The 17,762-nt window shown below is 34.7% G+C and overlaps 1 protein-coding gene across 4 annotated transcripts in view; it reads left to right on the forward strand.

Moving 5' to 3' along the window:
- The first annotated feature begins 12,261 nt into the window (after window positions 1-12,261).
- Window positions 12,262-17,762, forward strand: part of LOC110447659 (serine/arginine repetitive matrix protein 1-like) — a 35,636-nt gene continuing 30,135 nt past the window's right edge. For 3 of the 4 annotated variants that reach the window (XM_021493504.1, XM_021493506.1, XM_021493507.1), the window contains exon 1: window positions 12,262-12,615. In XM_021493504.1, the coding sequence (XP_021349179.1) occupies window positions 12,555-12,615 (61 nt within the window). In that variant the 5' untranslated portion in view covers window positions 12,262-12,554. The remainder of the gene's footprint in view (window positions 12,616-17,762) is intronic. The other variant, XM_021493505.1, reaches the window with a different exon arrangement.

Consider the following 17,762-nt stretch of genomic DNA (forward strand, 5'->3'; position numbering starts at 1 on the left):
TATTATGTCAAAAACAGAAAAAAGGTTTCTTCGGAAATCTGGCGGAATTGTAATTGTGTATAAAAAGGAACTTGAGTCAATGTTAACATTTCATCCTACTGAATCTGAATATATACAATGGAAAACTGTATCTAAAATTGATTGTAATCTATTGATGGGTGTATTTATATACCTCCAGAGAATTCTAAATATTCATCACCTGAGGCTTTTACTGAAATAGAAAGTGAAATGTTAAATTTATCTAAAAATAACTGAAGTTGCCCTTATGGGTGATTTTAAACCTAGAAGAACGCAGAAATACCCTGACTATATTGAACCAGAAATACCCTGACTATATTGAACCAGAAATACCCTGGCTATATTGAACCAGAAATACCATGACTATATTGAACCAGAAATACTCTGACTATATTGAACCAGAAATACCCTGGTTATATTGAACCAGAAATACCCTGACTATATTGAACCAGAAATACCCTGACTATATTGAACCAAAATTACCCTGACTATATTGAACCAGAAATACCCTGACTATATTGAACCACAAATACCCTGACTATATTGAACCGGACGATTCTCTAGCTGATGTGCTTAATATTAATTCAAGCGATGATTTATACAAATTTATGTATGACTATGAAAAATTGAAATTGATTAATGTTCCACTGATGAGATAGAAACTATTTACGACAATAATCAATAATTATGGTAATACATTACTAGATATGTGCAAGCAGAACAACTTATATATTGCAAATGGTCGAAGTGGAGCTGATAAGTTTGTTGGGAAAAAACATGTAATGACGCAACAGTAATAGATTATGTTATCTTATTGTCATATCTCTTTAATGTTGTCACTGAATTTGAAGTAGTCAACTTCAATCCATTATTTTCTGATGTGTACTGTAGAATAGAGTTCGTTCTTCACTGTTCAAATAATTACAAATCTAAATCTAGTAATGAGTACATTTAAAATACTAGCCAATTTTTTTTGCCTATATATACAAATTTGTTTAATATAATATTAAATACCGGTAAAGTTCCGGAAACCTGGACAGTAAGCATAATTAAACCTATTTATAAAAAACAAGGGAGACGCGAGAGATCCAGACAATTACAGGGCTATTACTCGTGTTTCGTGTCTTGAGAAACTATTTACGACAATAATCAACGAAAGACTAAATAAATAAGCTGATGAAACCAACCTTATATCTCACCGTAGCACGCACAAGCCGGGTTTAGAAAAGGTTATGCAACAACCGAAATTATCTTTGTATTACATTCTTTAATTTCTCTATATTTTTCTCAAGGAAAAATATATACTGTTCATTTATTGATTTTAAAAAAAAGCATTCGATACTGTTTGGCGAGTCGGGTTGTGGAAAATAATAATCGTAAACAATGTATGCGGAAATGTATTCAGAGTCATATATAATCTATACTTAAATACCAAATCATGTATTAAGAATGGGAATGAAATGTCTGACTTTTTCATTTGCAATGTCGGGGTAAAACAAGGGGAAAACTTATCCCCATTCTTATTTTCCCTGTATCTAAATGACATAGAAAGCTTCCTTATAGAACACAACATTTCCTCATTACAAGAAATCGAAACAGCGTGTCGGTCACATATTGGAGTGTATTTAAAATTGTTTATAATACTGTATGCTGACGACACTGTATTAATGTCTGAAACCAATATTGGTCTACAAAATGCTCTTAACTGTTTCAAAAATTACTGGGAAATATGGAAACTCAATGTTAACATTAAGAAAACTAAAGTTGTAATCTTTGAGAAAAGAAGAAGTAAAAGAGCATCTAACTTTAGTTATAACAATGAAAGTTTGAATGTAGAGGACTCTTACTCTTACTTAGGGATACTATTCAGGTATAATGGTAAATTTATCAAAGCTAGATAAAAAGTATCTGAACAAACAAACAAGGCTTTATATGCACTATATATACAGGAAAATTAGAAAACTTCAACTTTTTGATTCACTTGTATCGCCCATTATGATATAGTAAGATATGGGGATTCGAAAAAGCTGGTATTGTTGAACAGACCTGAATTCTAAGGAAAAGTACTCCAAACTATATGATATATGGAGAGCTTGGTCTTTACCCATTGGAAATAGATATAAAAACAAGAATGATGACTTTTTGGCATAAGCTAATTTCAGGTGGTAACAAATTATCAAGTACTATATATTTTTTGATGCTTCAACTTCAACAGAATGGTCATTTAGAATTTAAATGGTTGAATTTTATTAAGGCTATTCTCAATAATACTGGTTTTAGCAATACATGGACTAACCAAAAAAACCATATACAGTCAATAGAGATACCTTAACATGCATTATCAAGAAAAGATTAATCGATCAATTTATCCAGGAATGGTTTCATGACATAGATAGTTCTTCTCGTGGTAAAACCTATTCAATTTTCAAAAACCATATTTGCTGAAGCTCTTCCCACAAGAACGGACAATTTTATGTAAATTTAGAATGTCCAATTTAAGGCTGCCAATAGAAATAGGTCGATGGACAGGCGTCCCAAGACAGGAAAGAATGTTTCCTTTATGTACAACAGATGTAGGTGACGAATTTCATTATTTGTACCAATGTCAGAATGACGCTGTAACTGAAACACGTCATAAATACATTCCCAATTATTATTATATCACTCCAACTATTGTCAAAATGAAAGGTATGTTTTCTATTTGTAATTCTTCCTTGCTCATCTATCTTATCTAAACTAGAAAAAATGCTAAATACATTATAATAATTCATTATGTATGCTATGATTTGCTATGCTATGCAAAGTATGTTTGTATGTGTGTAGGTAGGCTATTATATGCATGTGTGTTTGCTAATATATGTATGTAGGTATGTGTGCTATTATATGTATGTATATATGCTATTATATGTGTGCTATTATATGTATGATATTATATATATATGTATGCTATTATATGTATGCATTTATGCTGTTACATGTATGCAGGTATGTATGCTGTTATATATTTGCATGTGTGCTGTTGTATGTATGTATGTATGTATGTATGTATGCTATTATATGTACATGTATATTGTATGGTATTATATGTATCTGTGATGTTATATGTATGCATGATATTACAGTATATGTATGTATGGTACTATATGAATGCGTGCTATGATTGGTTTAGAATACACCAATCTTTCCAGTTGGTCTGCCAATATAAATGTATCCTGTCACACACGAAATGTGTGCATGGAGTGAATAAAAAAGTCTTGAAATCTTGAAATTTGAGAAGTTTAAAATTAAAGTATCGAACAACCGTGGCACATGTTTCATGATTGTGCAGGGTGTTAACGTTGTCTTTCTGTGTAATTTACTTGTAATCTCTTGACCGCGACAACAAGCGACATTGGCGTTGTTCATGTGATGATGAACACAAAGTTGACGGACACTTATATGTTTCTGTTAATGGTCGACCTATTTTAATTAACAAATAAAGCTAACTCATTGTACTATAAATACTATAAAATCAAGCGAGTATAATATCACTATCACTATTTGTAAGAATTTAATTGGTCAGTTGTATCAGTACAAAAGGTGTTCATTGTTTAATTGCATCAAAGTGTGAACGTCCACTCTACATGTATGTGGACTTATGTCTAAATCGTTACTACCAGAATTTGACAATGTAGTTAAATCGCATGATATCCTTGTATTTGTGGAAAGTAAAACTGATAATTTAGATATTATTAAATTACCAGATGAGTACACATACTTTGCAAAAAATCGAACAAAATTTAAAAAAAAATCAGGAGGTATTGTCGTTGTTTTTAAAAAGAGTTTAGAACATATGTTACAATTTATCACTACCGAGTCTGAATTTGTACAATGGATAAGAATATCCCAGAAACTACTAAAAAATATAGATTATGATATTGTATTAGGGTGTACGTATATCCCTCCCGAAAGTTCCAAGTACTCTTCTCCCGATGCATTCTCCGATGTGGAGTCTGAAATGATTAGCTTGTGTAGCAATGACACCAGAGTAGCCTTAATAGGAGACTTTAACGCTAAAACTGAGAAGAAGCAAGACTATATTGTTCCGGATAGTTCAATTCTCAATGCTTTGAATATAGATGAAAGTGATGATCTCTATAAAATCATGTATGATTTTGAAAAACTAGAATTATATAACATTCCACTACAACGTTATAGTGAATGCAAGGCTAAAACTAACAATTTTGGCAATAAACTACTAGACTTTTGTAAGAATAATAATATATATATAGCAAATGGTAGAATTGGTTGTGATCAGTTTAATGGGAAAAATACCTGTAATGGCTCGTCTCTTATTGATTATTTGTTACTAACTGCCGACTTATTCAAAGTAGTAACATATTTTGAGGTTGTTGATTTTAATCCTCTATTATCCGATGTTCATAGTTGTATTGAATTTAAGTTCGAAGGGGCGTCTGAACTCATAAATACTCTACACGAAAATCCTTATGCAACCGACAAAAACGGTGGTTACGTGAAATGGAAGGATCAATTAAGTAACTCGTTTACTAATCTTATTGCAGATGATCATGATAATAAACTTGCTACGCTGAACGAGTATGTTAAAAATTTGAAAGCTAAGGAAACCGACCAAATAACTAATGCAGAAATTAATGATGTAACTAAAAATATCACAGATATATTTACTACGTCCGCCAACCAGTCATTCGGTCGCAAATCTGTTTACCGCGGAAATATTCATGAAAATAACAAACCATGGTTTACATCAAATTGTAAAAAGCTTCGAAAAGAATTTCACAAAGCCAAACAGAACTATCGTAAATTAAAAAATGATGTTAACAAGCACGCCTTGAAAAGGAAAAGTCGTAATTACAGGAAAGAGGTAAATAAAGCATACAAAACCTATGCATTCAACATGGAAAAGAAAATAAGAGATTCAGTAAAGGAGAGTCCAAAATTCCTATGGAATATTCTAAATAGGTTTTCGGGTAAACCCAAATCGTCAAAAGCTAATATACCAATAAACGAACTATATAACTATTTTAAAAATTTAAATTCAGCTAGCTATGAGGAAGATAATAATGAAGGACTTCTACAAGATATCGATCACGATGAAGTCTCTGAAGATCTCAATGCTGAAATTACCGAAACGGAAATTATTCGATCGATAGAAAGCCTAAAAAATAATAAAGCGAGCGGAATCGATGAAATACGGAATGAATATATAAAAAATACTCTCAATCAGTTTTTGCCTTTATATATAGATTTTTTCAACATCATTCTCAACACTGGGTTAATACCCCAAGAATGGACAGTTGGTATTATTAAACCTATATACAAAAATAAAGGTAACCAGGGCGATCCGGATAATTATAGGGCGATAACTCTGGTGTCATGCTTGGGAAAAGTATTTACCTCTATAATTAATGGTAGACTAACAAAATTATCTGATAAGATAAACCTGATATCCTCCGCCCAAGCGGGATTTCGAAAGGGATATTCCACTAATGAAAACATTTTTATATTGCATTCCCTAATTTCTTTATATTTTTCAAAGGGTAAGAAGTTATATTGTTCATTCGTTGATTTTAAAAAGGCCTTTGATACGGTGTGGCGAGCAGGCTTGTGGAAAAAATTACAAAATAGTAACATTACGGGCAAAATATTTAAAGTCCTTTATAATTTATATCAAAATACCAAATCATGCGTAATAAATGGTAATGATACATCCGACTTTTTCATGTGCAATGTCGGGGTAAAACAAGGAGAAAACTTATCGCCATTTTTGTTTTCCCTCTTTCTTAACGATTTAGAGGATTTCCTCAATCAACGTAATGTTTCTTGTTTGAATGAAGTGTATGCTCTTAGTGATCAAAATTTAGGTTTGTACTTAAAATTGTTTATTATATTATATGCTGATGATACAGTGCTTTTATCAGAAACACCAGATGGCCTACAGAACGCATTGAATGAATTCCAAAATTATTGTAATATATGGAAATTAACAGTTAATACACAAAAAACTAAAGTTTTGATTTTTGAAAAAAGAAAAAGTAAAAGAGACCATCACTTTACGTTAAATAATGAGATTTTAGAAATACAAGATTCGTACACATATCTTGGAATAATATTAAACTACAATGGTGTTTTTACAAAAGCCAAAAGTAAACTAACAGAGCAAGCAAAAAAAGCTTTATATGCATTGTATATTAAGATTAGAAATATTTCCATTCCTGTAGATCTTCAACTGAAATTATTTGATGCACTTGTGTCACCAATTTTATTATATGGATGTGAAATCTGGGGCTATGAAAATACAAAAAGTATCGAAAAAATACACTTACAGTTTTGTAAGGAAATTCTTAACATTCGGAAGAGCACCCCAAATTATATGGTATATGGTGAGTTAGGAAGGTATCCCCTAGAAATTGAAATCAGTGTTAGAATGGTTATGTTCTGGCATAAGCTTATAACGGGTGGATCGAAATTATCTAGTGTAATGTATAAGTTAATGTACAATTTGCACCAGAATTCTTTATTAAGTTTTAAATGGTTAACGTATATACGAGATATCTTAAACAATACTGGATTTAATAATTTATGGACTTTCCAAATATCATGTACAATTAATAGACAATGCTTGAAAAATATCATTAAGCAGAGATTATGCGATCAATTCATTCAAAGTTGGTTTCATGATGTTGAAACCTCCTCGCGAGGGCAAGTTTACTCCTTATTCAAATTTCAGTTTAATATTGAACCATATCTTTTAAAGCTAAATCGTAATGAACGAAAAGTAATATGTAAATTTAGAACATCAAATATAAAATTTCCTATAGAAACAGGAAGATGGAATAGAGTCCCACGCGAGGAAAGGTTATGTCCCCTATGTAATAACTGTGTTGGGGACGAATACCACTACTTATACCAATGTACTAATGTATCTGTTGTAGCTCTTAGACAACTTTATATACCAAATTATTATTATGTCAACCCAACTTATATCAAAATGAAAGGAATGTTCTCAATTTGTAACACGGTACTCTTAACAAAAGTAAGTAAATTTATACAAAGAGTAATGAAGCTACTTAATATCTAAAATAATTTAGCTAAAAGAATTATTGAAATGGGTTGTTATTGTATGAATTGTATCATGTGTCATATTATGTGAGTACTATGTCCATCAATGTATACTATGTATTATGTGACCTCTTGTTACGCACGTATACGTGTGGCGTGAGTGTAAAAATAAAACTTGAAACTTGAAACAAATAACCTTACCTCCTCGTATAATTTACCTGTGGAACTCTGTCAGTTGTGTACTTATTAACTCTTTATACTTTTTTACAGGTGTCGTCTGTCAACTGAGGTCAGATTAGGGAGTATCAAGTTCAAGTTCTTTATTAGGGAGTATCAGACGCCAGTTTAAGTTGCCGCATGAACTACAGGAGGAGAAAAGAAAGTTTAGCCTAACTGGAACGGAGCTTTACAATACAGTAAGTCTGCTATATATTTATAACAATTATAAAAATAAGATCTCACGACCGTCTAGAAAAACAAGCTTTTTTACCCCCCACATGGCTATTAAGGCTCTAATGAAAGCAGCTTGTTTTTCTGGTTGTTTGTAATAATAATAATCTTTATTTAAGGTGGCTCCACACTTTCGCAATTAACCTGCAAAACTCGTTGAAACTTTCATATCATGGTTATGCAACTATGTAGAGTTGATTTTATGAAAATCTAAACATTCCGATAGTTTGGGGACCTTTTTGGAAAAAATACCAAAAAATTAAATTCTCGTCAATTTTAATATTTTCCGTTTTTTGTGTGTGTGGCATTGTTCGGAACAATAACAACAATAATAAAATGAAAAGAAGCATTTCTAATTAACCCTACAAATATTTTATTTATCGCAAAATATGTAACACATGTTACACAAAGTGTTTTTTTTTATTAAATTTGTACGGATAAAAGTGATTATCTACAAGCTAAAAGCAAACAGGACACAAAGATCTAAACATATAGAATGGGAAATTGAACAAAATATACACAATGGCTTTATAATTAATTTATTTTACATTTTACAATCACTTTGATCCGGGTTAGAGTTATCTTCCTTGAAAAAAAATCGAAACTTTTTGCAGGGGGCTGACATTTACACAATGACAGTTGTCTCTGTTTACATATAACAAAAATAATGGAAATGAATAAAAAATATGATATCAAAATGATCAATTTATTGTTCTTTAATGGAACCAAATTACCCTCAGTCATGTACACTTTGGACATCATTCCACAGTCCGCTAACTCACGGTATATTTAAGAAATAATCAACATATGTGCGTGCATTATGGTGGAATATATAACGAGGGTGAGAAAATGTTGGTAAAAATAATCATAATTTTTCCAACATTTTCGAATCCCGAGTTATATATTCCACCATAATGCAGGCACATAAGTTGATTATTTTTATTCTACAACGTCAAATGTAACTAATTGTAAAGTTTTGCTGTCTTATATGGCGACATGACCTAGATAATTCGATATGCAAATTAGACGCTGTTATTTTGCGCGTGCAAGATTTATCACGTGAACGTGTTGCCTCGTTTTAACTTGATCAATGTCGCGCAAACATTTCTCAGTGCGTAGGGTTGGGATTCCCGGATTGCGTTTACTTCTAAAACCATCATCATCGTACCGATATCAAGCGGATTTTCTTGGAAGTGCCAGTGATAAAACATCATACGATATGCCTGACATGAGTTGGCATATTTAGTTGGTTGCCATGACGTGATGGAAAGTCGCTGACCGGCTGATCATGACGCGACCCTCACCTTCACCGACTTCACCGGACAGCTGTGTTTTGCAACCACTGTTCAGACCGATGCTACTTTTTGCAACAGTATTCTTCAAACATGGTATGTATACTGTAGGCGAATGCTCGACATCACTTTTATTTTTTGAAAGCAGACGACGTTTTGCAGACCAGAAACAACTGAACACGTGTGACGTCAGATACGATGTTTATTTCAATCAATCAAACATTGGCACGCTATCGAAATCGTTCGTCAAAACATTTAATCAACGCTTGACAGTACATACATCGTGAAATGTACGGCACTACGCAGTGAAGTAAAAACAGAAGTAGATAAATGGCAGGCCTGTCAAATATTTTGATCCCGCCTGAGAGTTATGCTATTTTTGTTAATTCATGATAAAATATGGGGAGGTTGTTGGAACAGCATGCGTGCGCACTATTCACATGCATTGCTTATTGGCACGCGCATGGTATATCGCTCAATAATGCACTCTTTTTAACCAATGGAAACCGTCGTTACATCACAGACGTGGTAGAATTATAATTACATGTCAGGTACATATGTGACCAGAGGCTATCGCATGGTATGCCGTTCTCACGTGCATTCACACATGCATTTCATAGGTATCTTGATATTTTACAAAACATTATTTTCACAGAGTAAGTAGACTACATTTGTAAACACGATTTAATCGACAGAGCGAAACTCCCTCAACAGCGAAAATCGTAACGACCTCGAGCTTATGAACTCGTGTAAGTACGTGATATGCACATGTGAGGTTGGTACGTCCGCATTCCATGTGTTTCCTATATGACCTTCTCGAGGTCGTCTGGTCTCATGTCACTGTCTTCCCGTGAGTCTGTTTATGTCAATGAANAATGCCCGATACGCAATACGGAAACGACGACACGGTGTACATGCACATTTTGATCAAGATAACTGAGTCCGAGCTGTACTTTTTCGGGAAGTACGTCACGAAATTGGACGCTGATGACGATGTGTGGAGCCACCTTAACGTCGTGTACAATTGTTAACAACAAACATAAGCTCTGTAGAGCTTTTATTACGACGCCGCTAAAGGAACAAACGGTGTTTTCGTGGTGGAGGAAAACCCACGGGGGGAAAACCACCGTGCCATCGGAGGGATAACAACTAACCCTATCAGACATCACTCTCTTTTTTCCACTACCGCTGGGGATCGAACCGAAATTCTTGGGAGAGCGAGTGGTCTGAAGCTCACGCTCGATACATGTAGGCAACAGTAGTACAATGATTGTGCGCGGTTTTTTTTCTTTTTCTTTAGAATGTATCAAGCATTAATTGGTCCAGTCATAGGGCCCCGGGGTTTGGGACCCCCGAGGTTCCTCACAATGCATAAAACTGTAGATTTTCAATCAATAGAAAAATATCACAGATAGTACATGCATTTAAAATATAGATTTAATATCAGAACAATTAACACTATATGATTGTGCGCGTTAGCGATCACGGCTACCGAGGCACCCAAATGTTAGATCTCGTGTGTGTACTTACCTCCTTCACATGGACATTTAATAATATTTTTATCATAGTAATTATTATATAATATCCACTGTTACAGAAAAGGAGCACAATAATGTGAATAGTTACCTGAAATATAATGTCGTTTGTTATTTCGGCCGCTCTTTTTAAATTGATATTAATGATATAACTGATTTTTCTACTAACATTAAGCTGTTGGCAGATGGCACCCCTCTGTGATTATAGTTGGTCATCCCACTCAGGCTGCTCACGCTCTGTCAGGGGATCTTAGCAAGAGTAGTGACTGCAGTGGCTGATCCAGAGGTTTTTTTGGGGGCTTCAGGAAACCCCCCACCCTGATAATTTTCTTTACAAATAATGCATTTTCAGCATTTTCCTCTATTTTCCAGGAAAAAGATAACTAGATCCATCCCAAATGTCATTTCAATTATTGATTCATCTTCACGTAGGCATCTTGGTCTTATCTACAGTATGTTTATAAAAAAAAGTGTGCAAGAGACTGAAATAAGGTAGGCCGAAAAAAACATGAAATTAATCCTTTATTAGACCACGGAATTAGATTCTAAGTCCGCGATTAGACCAATTTTGGAACAAATGATCTACTAGAATCTGTTCAGTTGGAAGCAACCGATTCTAGTGAACTTGGTTCGGAAACACTGGTACATTTGTATGTATAGACACCTAATATGTGCACAAAGTTTTGATATGAAAATTTATCTCGGGAACCCTATCCAATTCAAGTACTGAAAAGTCATTACGAAACGCAGAATGTCCAGTCACCAGTTAGAAATTGAGCAAGGTAGATATATAAATGTACCAAGGAATTTAAGAATCTGTAAATTATGCAATTTAGATATTGAGGACGAATACCACTTTGTGCTTAAATGTCCATCTTTTCAGATACTTAGACATATTCACATGAAAAAATATTATTGGTCAAAACCCAACATGTTTAAATTCATCAGTCTTATAAACTCTAGCAATACATCTGAATTATGCAAATTTGGAAAGTTTCTGCACAAATTATTTATGTTGAGAGAGAATCTGAAAACAAATTTAAATGTATGAACTAACAACAATGCGTTCTCCTTCAATACATTATTTTTATTAATTTTTCTTTAACTAGTATAACTTTTGTGATGTACATTCATTCAAATACATGTCACTTATTTTATAACTAGTATATCATTCATTTAAAGTACATGTCACCTAATTGTTTACACATGCAAACTGTCGCCCTGGCAAGCATGTATTGTATATGTATGGATTGTAGTACTTTTGGAAAATAAAATGAATGAATGATAAAAAGTTTCTAGCGCATTGCTGTTTAATTTTGCTCTTAATCCTTTTGAGGCAATTTTCACCTTTTTATATCGAACTGAGTAACATTTCTAAATAATGCGTGTGTGTTATGGTAGACAACTCTGTGACGTAGTATTGGAATCCATAACCACAGGTTTTACAGTGAATAATGAATGGATACTTGTTTCCTACGTATGTATATGTACATTCGCCAGGCGTATTCCCTTCACGTCTATGTAAGTTTGTCCTGTCGCACGTTTAGTATATACCTGAAACTTCATTATAATACGTACTAATTGACCTAAGGATAAATGAAGAGACATACGTTTTGATGAAAGCTCATTTGCATTTTCGTTTTGCGTTAAAAGTTACATTCAGTTCATATAATCATTGAAGACTTGGAATAATTAATAAACAGCTTGTCTAATCAATACTAATATATTATACACGTAAATAAGTAAAGTGATCTAACCCTGCCTTTCACATACGACACTATGACTTATAGATCTATACACTAGAGCTATGTCGGTAGTAGCTGTATACACCGACGCACATTTGTATTCAGGCTCCGTATAACGTATCACCCACAATTAACATTGTCTAACTCGGTATACACTGTACTAAAACGCCCTCGGGATATTTCGGCAAACTTCGCTTCGGTTGCGCTTTAAGGACTGTGTAAGGCTTTAGTGATATTCTATATTCAAATGTACACAGTTCTGTGTACACGGGATTATTATAGAATTTTTCGTGTCCGCTCAGGTGTGTCACTGATCCAGTAAAAGTCAGTCCCCACCGGTACTCTTAGGAAGCCTACCATCGGACCGTGCTTGTTCCAATGACGGGAGGTGCATGGGGCACTGAGCCAGATTAAGACGGTCCCTCGGGGATAACATGGGAGGAGTCCTGACGGGATGTTCGCTGTCCCTCCTGGTTCTACTCCTCCTCCTACAAGGTGAGTAGTGTGAACACGTACAGCCACACACCTGAAGGAAGGCGTGGTCGACCTGTCCAGTTTTACAGGTGGTGGTGAAAACATATATAATCCTTTATGGATTTTATTAAACCGTATATCAGTGCTAGTGATATATCGACTAGGTTTAGGTTAAAATGGCCTCCAGTTATCACAGGTGTGGTGTATTGATTACTTAAGATGTCTGCGCTGTCAATTACATTCATAACATCTATCGGGCCATACAGGTTTTCTATTTTTATAACTAGAAAATATGGTGTTCCGTGATATTAAGACCATGCATTGATGGTTTTGATAAACGTTTCGCCTTTGGAAAGACTTAACTTGGATAATCTTGACTTTTGCACCGCCTTTGTATACACACATGGCACGAGGAAGTGTTATAGAAGACTGGTCATGAACACTGGAGTTCGGCAACCGTGACATTTACTTAATCTATATGTATTTTTTTGTGCAATGGTGATTTGTATAAATATCGTGCCTCAGTGTTCCTTGTTCCAAAGTCCGGGCAGCAACGGTTCACTTTAAATGTAATTTAAATGTAGATACTTCGAGTGTTACATTTAGACAGACGCATTGCCTGTGAGTATTACGTCAGTGTGATAATATATTTTGATATTTTTAATGCGATGAATAGAACAAGTAGACCAATGAATCTAGGTTTGACGCTCGTGGTGTCACAGTTGTACATGGCCTGTTGCTTTGAACTGCCAGAGACAGCCATGTAGTATATATACACGTCTCTGGGGCTGCTTATCTAACAGCCATGTAGTATATGCACGTCTCTGGGGCTGCTTATCTAAAAGCCATGTAGTATATACACGTCTCTCGGGCTGCTTATCTAACAGCCATGTACTATATACACGTCTCTGGGGCTGCTTATGTAACAGCCATGTAGTATATACACGTATCTGGGGCTGCTTATCTAACAGCCATGTTGTATATACACGTCTCTGGGGCTGCTTGTCTAACAGCCATGTAGTATATACACGCCTCTGGGGCTGCTTATCTAACAGCCAAGTAGTATATACACGTCTCTGGGGCTGTTTATCTAACAGCCATGTAGGATATACACGTCTCTGGGGCTGCTTAGCTAACAGCCATGTAGTATATACACGTATCTGGGGCTGCTTATCTAACAGCCAAGTAGTATATACACGTCTCTGGGGCTGTTTATCTAACAGCCATGTAGGATATACACGTCTCTGGGGCTGCTTATCTACCAGCCATGTAGTATATACACGTCTCTGGGGCTGCTTATCTAACAGCCATGTAGTATATACACGTCTCTGCTCACCCAAACCCTTGTTCTAGAGGTTTATATATATCTTCAAAACGTTGAAAAGGCGTAAATTCTTTTTTATTGAAACACGCTCTATTTAGTCACGCTTGGGTAGGTTTAGGGTAGGTTCAGTATGACAACCACGGGTGTAACCCAAATTTACATTGTGAGTTTTTAATGAGCGTAGCCCGTCGTTTCCGGGTGGAGTCGTGACAAAGTCTGGATCCACACATTAGTCACAACATAAAGCCCCCCGTGTCGTTACAGTTGTGCTACAGAACTGTCAACACCCGTCCTGTAACAATGGGAACTCACCACCAGACAGCTTAATTGTCTGTCGACTGGGTAGCATGCATACGAGAAAAATAAACTTGGAGGTACAGTTATGGCATCAGCTATATATGACAACAATATATGACAGCTGTGTATGACAGCTATATATGACAGCTGTGTATGCCAGCTATATATGACAGCTGTGTATGACAAGCTGTGTATAACAACAGCTATATACGACAGCCGTGTATGACAACAATATATGACAGCTATATATGACAGCTGTGTATGACATCAGCTATATATGACAGCTGTGTATGACATCGGCTATATATGACAGCTGTGTATGACATCAGCTATTAATGACAGCTGTTTATGACATCAGCTATATACGACAGCTGTGTATGACATCAACTATATATGACAGCTGTGTATGACATCAGCTTTAAATGACAGCTGTGTATGACAACAGCTATATGTGACAGCTGTGTATGTCATCAGCTATATATGACAGCTGTGTATGACATCAGCTATAAATGACAGCCGTTTATGACATCAGCTATATACGACAGCTGTGTATGAGATCAGCTATATACAACAGCTGTGTATGACATCAGGTTTCAATGACAGCTGTGTATGACAACAGCTATATGTGACAGCTGTGTATGACATCAGCTATATATGACAGCTATATGTGACAGCTTTGTATGACATCAGCTATATATGACAGCTGTGTATGACATCAGCTATATATGACAGCTGTGTATGACATCAGCTATATACGACAGCCGTGTATGATAACAATATATGACATCTGTGTATGAAAATAGCTATATATGACAGCTGTGTATGACATCAGCTATATATGACAGCTGTGTATGACATCAGCTTTAAATGACAGCTGTGTATGACAACAGCTATATGTGACAGCTGTGTATGACATCAGCTATATATGACAGCTGTGTATGACAACAGCTATATATGACAGCTGTGTATGACATCAGCTATATATGACAGCTGTGTATGACATCAGCTTTAAATGACAGCTGTGTATGACAACAGCTATATGTGACAGCTGTGTATGATAACAGCTATATATGACAGCTGTGTATGACATCAGCTATATATGACAGTTGTGTATAACATCAGCTATATATAACAGCTGTGTATGACAGCTATATATGACAGCTGTGTATGACATCAGCTATATATGACAGCTGTGTATGACATCAGCTATATAAGACAGCTGTGTATAACATCAGCTATATACGACAGCCGTGTATGATAACAATATATGACAGCTGTGTATGAAAATAGTTATATATGACATCTGTGTATGACAGCTATATATGACATCTGTGTATGACATCATCTATATATGACAACTTTGCATGACATCTATATATGCCAACTGTGTATAACATCAGCTATATATGACAACTGTGTATTATAACATCAGCTATATATGACAACTGTGTATTATAACATCAGCTATATATGACAACTGTGTATTATAACATCAGCTATATATGACAACTGTGTATTATAACATCAGCTATATATGACAACTGTGTATTATAACATCAGCTATATATGACAACTGTGTATTATAACATCAGCTATATATGACAACTGTGTATTATAACATCAGCTATATATGACAACTGTGGATTATAACATCAGCTATATATGACAACTGTGTATTATAACATCAGCTATATATGACAACTGTGCATTATAACATCAGCTATATATGACAACTGTGTATTATAACATCAGCTATATATGACAACTGTGTATTATAACATCAGCTATATATGACATCTGTTTATGCCATCAATTATAAATGGCAACTGTGTATGACAACAGCTATATATGACATCTGTGTATGATATCATCTATATATGACAGCTGTGTATGACATCAGCTATATATGACAAATGTGTATATCATCAACTATATATGACAGTTGTGTATGACAGTTATATATGACAGCTGTGTATAACATCAGCTATATATGACAACTGTGTATGACAATAGCTATATATGACATCTGTGTATGATATCATCTATATATGACAACTGCGTATGATATCATCTATATATGACAGCTGTGTATGACATCAGCTATATATGACAAATGTGTATTGCATCAACTATATATGACAGTTGTGTATGACAGTTATATATGACAGCTGTGTATAGCATCATCTATATATGACAGCTGTGTATAACATCATCTATATATGACAACTGTGTATGGCAACAGCTATATACGACAGCTGTGTATAACATCAGCTATATATGACAAATGTATATGACATCATCTTTATATGACAGCTGTGTATAACATCATATATCTATGACAACTGCGTATGACATCAGCTATATATGACAACTATGTATGGCAACAGCTATATACGACAGCTGTGTATGGCAACAGCTATATATGACAGCTGTGTATGGCAACAGCTATATACGACAGCTGTGTATGACATCAGCTATATATGACAAATGTGTATGATATCATCTATATATGAATAATGTATGGCAACAGCTATATACGACAGCTGTATTTGAAATCAGCTTTATATGACAACTGCGTATGACATCATCTATATATGACAGCTGTGTATGAAAATAGCTTTATATGACAAATGTGTATGACATCAGCTATATATGACAAATGTGTATGGCATCATATATATATGACAGCTGTGTATGACATCATCTATATATGACAACTGTGTATAACATCAGCCATATATGACAACTGTGTATGACATCAGCTATATATGACATCAGCTATATATGACCAATCATGCGACAAGCCGTTTGTTTAAAACTAGATAATAAACAGATACTTAACAAATATAAAAAGAGAACTACAAACGTACGCATGAAAAAATGTCAAGACAAATCTCCAGGAGGGATTCCTTTTATCTGCACTATTTACTTATGTTTCAGTGTTGTACTGGGCTTAACAGAATTAGTATTGGAATACTCCTTTCACCATGAAGTGCTATGGAATGATCATGATGTCATTGTAATCAAAAGTTCAATTGGGTGGCACTGTCCTTTCCCTGGGGCTTAGTCGATGTAGTTTTTGTCATTGTTGTACGTCAGGTTATATTGTTCTCACATACCTGTTTTGTGGGTATTGAACAGAGTATAAAGCTGGGTCATTTTATCGTATTATATCAACAATGTAAACCGAATCACGTAAAATATTATACGAATGCTGTGTCATTTCAGACATAAATATGATCTTAGCATTGATAATATCTGTTACGTCAAATTACCACCATTTTTGTTTTTCAAAACTGGTTTGTCATGCGATACTAAAGATCCGGGTATGCATAATTTATTTAAACCTACTTTTCCATATACATCCTCCGATTTCCAGGAAGTATACGGTCTTCGTTCCCCGCAGGTGACTTAAATGAGCGAAACTCGTGGAAATTCTAGGATGAACCATGTTACATGCATAAAGATAAGATCAAGAACGTCTGACATAAAAGTACGTGATACTGTGAATGACATGGGAGTGTGTGACATAAAAGTACATTATACT

The sequence above is a fragment of the Mizuhopecten yessoensis genome, unplaced genomic scaffold (genome assembly GCF_002113885.1).
Source record: "Mizuhopecten yessoensis strain PY_sf001 unplaced genomic scaffold, ASM211388v2 scaffold3571, whole genome shotgun sequence".
Classification (NCBI taxonomy): domain Eukaryota; kingdom Metazoa; phylum Mollusca; class Bivalvia; order Pectinida; family Pectinidae; genus Mizuhopecten; species Mizuhopecten yessoensis.